The sequence below is a fragment of the Glossina fuscipes genome, unplaced genomic scaffold, assembly GCF_014805625.2.
Source record: "Glossina fuscipes isolate IAEA_lab_2018 unplaced genomic scaffold, Yale_Gfus_2 214, whole genome shotgun sequence".
NCBI classification, from domain to species: domain Eukaryota; kingdom Metazoa; phylum Arthropoda; class Insecta; order Diptera; family Glossinidae; genus Glossina; species Glossina fuscipes.
In genome coordinates this window covers 283,174-291,233 of record NW_023998557.1, presented here as the reverse complement: position 1 = coordinate 291,233, position 8,060 = coordinate 283,174, and the positions used below count along the sequence as shown (strand labels likewise).

At 34.3% G+C, this 8,060-nt stretch overlaps 1 protein-coding gene across 3 annotated transcripts in view; it reads left to right on the top strand.

The window, feature by feature from the left end:
• The window catches only part of LOC119642109 (cathepsin L), a 51,344-nt gene extending 43,751 nt beyond the window's left edge, over positions 1-7,593 (top strand). For all 3 annotated transcript variants that reach the window (XM_038041088.1, XM_038041089.1, XM_038041090.1), the window contains exons 3-5: positions 6,092-6,306; positions 6,372-6,613; positions 6,994-7,593. In XM_038041088.1, coding sequence (XP_037897016.1) covers positions 6,092-6,306; positions 6,372-6,613; positions 6,994-7,460 — 924 coding nt within the window. In that variant the 3' untranslated portion in view covers positions 7,461-7,593. The remainder of the gene's footprint in view (positions 1-6,091; positions 6,307-6,371; positions 6,614-6,993) is intronic.
• Positions 7,594-8,060: the final 467 nt, after the last annotated feature.

The window sequence follows — 8,060 nt, the reverse complement described above, 5'->3', positions numbered from 1 at the left end:
TTTTTTTTTTTTTTTTTTTTTTTTTTTTTTTTTTTTTTTTTTTTTTAATGTATTTAAAGGAAAACACGTACGATATCCGCGATGAACACTTTTCGCAATAAACACACAAAAAGTTCAATCGATTATAATAAGTTTGAGAACTTTTAAAAATGTATAACGCAATAAAGAAAATAAATTGCAAAAATTTTTCCACAAAGAGAAAAATGTGACCACAGCGCTTGAACAGAGTTGCCGAATGTAGATTGGAAGAAAAAATAACCCATAATAGTAGTTTGATATAACAATTAACTGTGCTCATTTCCTAATTAAGAAAGAGGGTATAATCTTTGTCGATTTGTATGATGAGACTTACATGAGACAGTCATAGAAACACATAGATGAAAACCACCCTTAAGAAGATTTTGTGTTTGAGGAAATCTCCCCGAATGAGGGAAGTTTCTTAAAAATGCTGTTGAAACAAGTACACAGTGCATCAATAGGAAATTGTCCCTTCAGGAAATGGAAAAAGATCCCGATACAACTTCTTTAAAAAATGACAGTCCGATTAGTGACGCCACACTCTCTGATAGTACCTGCTGTAACGTAAGAACTTATTCAATAAATAAATTAACGCCTAAAGAACGTATGGACCGTTTAAGCATATACGGGGAAGCACCTCCAATCAATCTATCTCCAGTATTAATAGTAAAACGAAAAAAGAACTGGCGGCTATCAGGCTTAAGACGTGCTCGTACTAGTTCAAAGAAATGACAATGACAATAAAGAGCATCAATTTTACATGTCTTTTTGAAATATATTTAAAGTCTGACCTGCTCTATGATATAAATTTAATGGCCGCTGTATATGGAGATACAGTTTTTCCAACCATGTTGTAGAAATCCTCACGAATGATTTTTTTTCTTCTTTGTTTCAGTTGCTTTACGATTTACACTCTTTGGGAGGAGATGTCTGAACGGACTTATCAATTGTCTTATTGCGTTCGTCGATCATGCATTTAATAGATATGTTGCGTTTTAAGCAAAGTTTTCAATCACTCCAGTTTTTCGCTTCCAAAAGCAAAATACAATAGCCTCATGTCTACAGCTCGTTTTTGTTCATTTTTTGGTGTACTTTGCTTGTTCTTCTTATTCCTTGGGGTAGGATGTTTGTTCTTGTTTATTCTAGAGGTAGGTTGCTTGTTCTTGTTCACTTTTTGGTGTAGGTTGCTTGTTTGAAGAACTCTGTGTTCACATTGGACCTTTTTTTACAACGTGGCAAATCAACAACAAATGAATTGCAGTAAGAAGAAGAAGTTATCATTGAGTGGTTGTCATATTCATAATTATATTTTTAAAAAATACCTTCGAAATGACGGAAATTCAAAAAGGAGGAAAATTTAAGCAACCTGTCGAACAGCGAGCAATAAACAAATATAAACAGCTTACAAAGTCTGTGCGGTAGAAGAGCCGGAAAAATTTTTGGTGTAAGCCGCACGTGCTAAGAAAGAAATTTTTTATTGATTATTACAGTTTAGGACCCAGCCGGTAAAATATGACAAAATGAAAGAAATGATCCAAGATCCTAAAGATGATCAACAAATAGTATGTATTATTGTGTGGTATCTGAGCAGACATACGAAGCTAAACTGAAACATTCTTATATGCTTGCGTAATTATCCCTAGCTCGCTCGCATCATCTCCACCCTCGAAAGGAATATCAGTAAAGTTAGTGTTACCTGCTATTATTCGCAACATAGTACTGTACTAAAAATGTTATTCTTAGATTACTGACTTAGTCGGTCGAAAACATGCGTCGTAATTGCACAGACTGTTAAGTAACGAGAAGAAGATTCTAAGACACCGAAAGCCATCGACTTTCCTCCAAAGTAACAAAGCAGGAACAGGGAAACGAAAAAAAAAAATAGAAGAAGAGATAGAATAGAATTTCAAGACAATACAATGTCGAATTTTTCCATTTTGAATAATGAAGTATCTCGTGTGGTTTACGAAAAATAAGTAGAAATCTGATTGTTTTATTGCTTTTGAGAACATTTTCTATACTAACCTACATGCATATGAACTTGTAATATTTTTGTTAAATTGGAAACGGCGATTTGCCACCGGACGATTTGCAACGAACAGCTGGACATGCTTAAGCGATCCACATTTCGATGTTTATATAGATTGTACGTGAAGCTTCCCCCTGCGTGTTGCAAATGTTTTGATAGAATGGATATGCCACCGTCCTTTGGAGAGATCGGTATAAAAATGTAACTATCTATAAGCTACCTGTATAACTATCGAGGGCCAATAGTGACACCACAATTTCTTTGCCAGCATTGCCCAACTGTTTTGCGTTTTATTATTATTATTAGTATTATTATTATTACAACGCGTCACGTGAGTTAGCGATTAAGATGTCCGATGCTTGGATGGAAACCACGGGTTCGACACCTGGTGTGGTGCGGTAGGCCTTAAGATTGTTAATGTCACATTCTTGTTGTAGAAGAAAATATTAAGTTTGGATGTATGCATGCAACTCATAGAAGGACTTCGAATACAGCAACCTCTTAAATCTTTTAAATACACTTATATATTTTATGTTATTATTGCAGATGCGTTCACTATATCCTGGTCTGCTTGTATGTGCAAGGGTAAAGTAAGTCTGTACGTATGTATCCAATACTCGGAAGGACTTCACGTAGCCAATCTTTTATATTTTCTAAATCCTTTTTATATGTTAAGAATCAATTTTTGAATTGAGCTAAGCGTGCCTGTCGCTCCGTCTGTCTTGTGCTCAATCTGCATTTTGACCCCAGCACGTGCATTACTGGAAAAGATTCTGAACGGAGCACTTCCCTTACAACGAATTTTAAAGAATCTATATGAATGGCTATGTTAAGCTAAAGTGGTGGATGGTATTTCGGGGCGGGTCATGGGCTCTTTTAATTTACGTATTCAAGTCTACACATTTTGAATTTTGTCCCAAGTCTTTTACCGTCTGTTTTTGAACATTATGACCTCGCTTTTATAGAACTTCTGGTGCTTATCAGTAAAAGATGATATTAGTAAATTTTAGCTTAACAAAACAAACTCTAAGCCCAAGAGACCAGAATTCTACTGCCAATTAGGAACAAATAATTTTCATCGAATTCTCAAACGTCGTTTAAGGTCGGGAAGATCTCCTCTTTTCTTAAACTAAGTTTTCAATTTTTCATTCCAATAAAATAAAAATAATCGAAAGTTAAAAACTTCTTTATGTAAAAGAGGTTTTATATGACAACGCACAAAGGGGCTTTTGCGGTGTTGTTATGATGTGGGCAATGCTTTTGTTTTTTATTCCTACCACCAATGTTTAGAGTGTGTTTATTTTGTCAAAGCATTAGCAAAAGAGTATATAAAGTATATTAAACTTTGAGTTAATTTCGGTATGCTTGCCCGTTCATCCGTGTTTGTTTGTGTGATAAACATTCTTGCGGTTATAAAAATTGATGTATATCACCACGATAATTCCTCAGCCCATACGTCATTGTTTGTTCGTAAAAAAGCAATTACTAAGGAAGCGGCCAGAAGAATCAAGACCGACAAAAGCACACCAAGTCCAGTCAAATGTGACGGTTTTGCTCGTTATTTGCTTCAATTATAATTGCGTGGACTTTTTGCCACAAGGTAAGAAACATCACCCTGAAGTTATGCCGTTTGGGGGAAGTAGTATGAGACAGACGTATGGAATTGTGAGCAACCCGATCAGAGATATAGCATTATGATAATATGCTAACTTACATGTCATGGCGTGTTCGTAATTTTTTGGACAAAAAAAAAATTCCGTTATCATGTCTCCGGCATTGGCCTTTTAGGACTTCTTCTAGTTCCCAAGACCGAAGAGACTCACGAAAGGTGCCAATTTTGCCACGATTAACAAGATAAAAACCGCATCACTGGAAGAGTGCAAAGGTCCAAAAAGGTCTTGTCATAAGGGCTTCGGGAAGAACTGGAAAAAGCCCTGGCACAAGTGTGTTAGGGGGACTTAGAAGGCGACGAAATATCTATTGGTGAATAGATAAACAATACTGTACTCAAAAAGTAAGAAAAACATTCAAGATAAATTGAGCGGGTATATCGAATATCAGAAATAATTTTGGTATATACATATCTATTTATGGAAATATATGCTATTTGTTTATATATTTTTGTTTGCCAGGTATTTTTGGACAAAAATAAAAAACACCCCTTTTTCAAAGACTCCTCTTATTAGCTTTAAATGTGATAAAAAGTGAAGGTGGATTATAAAAATTCTTGACCGTAGTATTAAAATCGAATCCATTCGGTAACAAAAACACGCCCAAAGTACCCATTTTTTAAATATGCCAATCTCCGATATTTAGTGAATTTGAAAACTGTGCCTTTACATGTATTAGGCGAAGTTGCGTAGGATATTTAGTAATCGGTCATGCCGAAATATAGCAATTTTGCTAGTTTTTTCTTGTTTTTGTTTACGTACGTTTTGTGTACGTACATATTTATCCAAAGAACCCTTTTGCCCAATGTTAAACGCCTTGGAAAGCAGTTTAGTGTACGAACCTGAGGGAGTCATGCAAGATGTGCATACAAAATTTTCATAAAAAAAAAATTACCATAACTCAACTTGAGCAATAAATCCTATTTCAACTTAAGATGACATGCTTTTATTCTTAGATAAATTTAATTTAAGTCATACCTTTTAGTAAAACTTGAACGCCTATAGGGCAAGGGGTGCAAAGTGGTACGTAGAGGATAACATATTTCCACCGACAATATTTCCACATTTTTTCTATGATTTTTGATCCTATGAAGATACTTCCTAAAACCCCTGACCCATGTGTTCCCTACCACCACCTTCACATTCAAAGCAAGCAGTTCAAATTGGTTTACTATCACATACAAAATTAACGGTAAAAGTTTAAATCCAATTTATTTTTAAGTTGTTTCCAATTTACTTTAACATCATTAAGTGAAAAATAAATCAAAAATGGTCCGAAAGGTACTACTAAGTCGTTCTGTAAAAGTAGGCCTAAGCCCAAAAAAGTGTCTCTAAGTCAAACAAAATTATCTTTAAATCAAAGATAAGTTCCTCTAATGGAAAAAGATGTCAATGTTTCGCTGTGAATGGCTTAATGTGACGTTTTTAGCGGCATAGTAAATATAATTCGCTATGGTTATATCGCTTATTCCATATTGAAGAGGTCCAAATTTCATGTTCATCAAATGCTTCAATAAATTTCAGTAATGATATTCTAGGAGCAAATATGTAAAAAATTTTCCTAAATAAACCCTGTAAAAAATTACAGTGGGGTAAATTAAATACACAACACCATTTCTCTTTATATAGCTGTTTATATAACGACGTTGTAAAATAATTCCTTATATGGGAAGTGGTTGAAAAAATGTCACGATCCGAACTATATTCAAAACCGTTCGTCCTTGGTCTAAAACATTTCGTTCGTAAATTTCATCAAAGTGTCTTAAAAATGGCTCCGTCTAGATTGAATGCAAGAACACAAGACAGATAGTCAGATGACCAGACAAGCTAGACGATAGAGATAAAAGCTTAGTCTATCTCAAGTTCTTCTGGGTGTTGTATATATCCGCATAAAGTTGGTATATCCATGTACCGTAAGTAGAGTAGTAGTATATTGTAGAAATAATATATCTTTATTTAATGACGGATTCCTCAGAATATCACCGAAGGATATTTATATATTATAGTGTATCAAAAACTAAGTTTTTTTTTAACACATTTATAAGGCGTAGAAACAAGCTTCAAGAACCACACAAAGTATATGAATTCTTGGCCAGTTTCAAATTTGGAATTCCCCTGTGTACGTCCGTGAATTCGTCTCTCAGCGAAAATAAACACAAGGCAATTTGCAAAAGAATTTGGAAGTGACTTAAACTGTTGCACGGATTCGCCTACAACGCCAACATGCCTTTGCGACGAAAATATGTTGAAAATAGAAAAAATCAGCCGAATCTACTCCATGTTATAGAACATAAAAATTTAGTTCTTTAAAAAAAAAAAAATTGAAAATTCGGTCACCACTAAGTATAATTTTCTTACTTATTCGTTTTTGTAGCTGGAACATAACAAAAAATACGCCTCGGCTACTGAGGAAGACTTCCGTTTAAAAATCTACAATGAAAATCGTCATAAAATCGCGAAACATAATCAACTATATGCAGATAACAAAGTGGCCTATAAATTGGGCTTAAACAAATATGCCGATTTGCTGCATCATGAATTCCGTCAACTTATGAATGGATTTAATAACACATTGCGTAAAATAATGCGGTAATGTTTGCTTTTTCTGATGGGTATGCAATATTAAAATAACTTAGAAATTTTTCATTTCGCAGCCACGAACATGGGTTAGTTGGTTTGACCTACATACCTCCTGCTCATGTAACTGTGCCCAAATTCGTAGATTGGCGTACAAAAGGTGCTGTTACCGGTGTCAAGGATCAGGGTCATTGCGGCTCGTGTTGGGCTTTCTCCACTACGGGAGCTTTAGAAGGGCAACATTATCGTAAAACGGGTATTTTAGTGTCATTGAGTGAACAAAATTTAGTTGACTGTTCTAGCCAATACGGCAATAATGGTAATTTTCTTTTCAGATATTTTGTAATTTTTTCAATTTTTCACCGTATTTGATTTTTTGCAACTTTCTCACTCATAAAAATTTCTTTCTTTTTCCACAAGATACTGGAAAAGAATACTTATTTCGAACTTAATATTGTGTTGAGAATACTTTGTCATGAAAAAGAAGAAGAAAAATACTATTCAAAAGTCTAGAGTTTCCCGTCAAAATATAAATATTTGCTGGGTTGTTTGTTAATGACCCGAACTCCTTTGTTAATAACCCGACCTCCTTTGTCAATAACCCGACCTCCTCTGTTAATAGCGCGAACTCCTCTGTTAGTAATGCGCATTCGTCTCTTTCTTATCGTTAATTAAAAATTGTTTAAATCTGTCTTTCAGGTTGTAATGGTGGTTTAATGGACAACGCCTTCCGCTATATTAAGGACAATGGTGGTGTTGACACAGAGAAATCTTATCCCTATGAGGGCATAGATGATTCTTGTCATTTTGTGCGGGCTGCTGTCGGAGCTACCGATACTGGTTACTTTGATATACCCGAGGGTGATGAAGATAAAATGAAGAAAGCCGTAGCTACAATGGGCCCTATTGCGGTAGCCATTGATGCTTCCCACGAATCATTCCAATTCTATTCCGAGGGTGTTTATAATGAACCCGAATGTAACAGCGAAACTTTGGACCATGGCGTTCTAGTGGTGGGTTACGGCACCAATTCTGAGGGACAAGATTACTGGCTGGTGAAGAATTCTTGGGGCATAACTTGGGGTGAAAAGGGATATATTAAAATGGCACGTAACCAAGAAAATCAATGTGGCATCGCTAGTTCAGCTAGTTATCCTACAGTTTAAGGTAGAAAATGCTTTAGAGTCTTTAACTTAATAAGAAGTCAATAAGTTTCATTTACCCAGGAAAAATTAAAACGAAACATATGTATTTTACAAAAAAAGTTGCAAAATTATATTTTTTTAAAATTTCATTAATTAAATAAATATGTATCCATTCACACATTAATCTAAAAAACTTTTTATTTTTTTCTCATGTTAAAATTTTGTAATACGCTGTAAAATGAAATTGTTCTAAAATTTTTAAACAAATGGGATATTTTTCTCTGGGCTTTATTTCTTATTTTTCTCTCATGCTGCGATTTTGTAATACGATAAAGTGAAATTTTTGTTAGCTTTTAAAGTAAATCTTAAGACTTATTTTTTCTAAAACAACCAATGCTTACTCCATTCTACTATTTTAAGACTTAGAAACGGCTGATTAAAATAAGAGGTAAGTCTCGCACAATAAGAATATAAAATGAATTTTTAAATGCATTTAAGAGGTGATAAAAGGATCTCAAAGTCAGTGGCAGAGTTATTGTAAATTTTGAATTCCCGAGAAAATGAGATTTTTATATTTCTTTAATATTATGATATTTTTTTCTGCCTTTACCGTTACTTTGT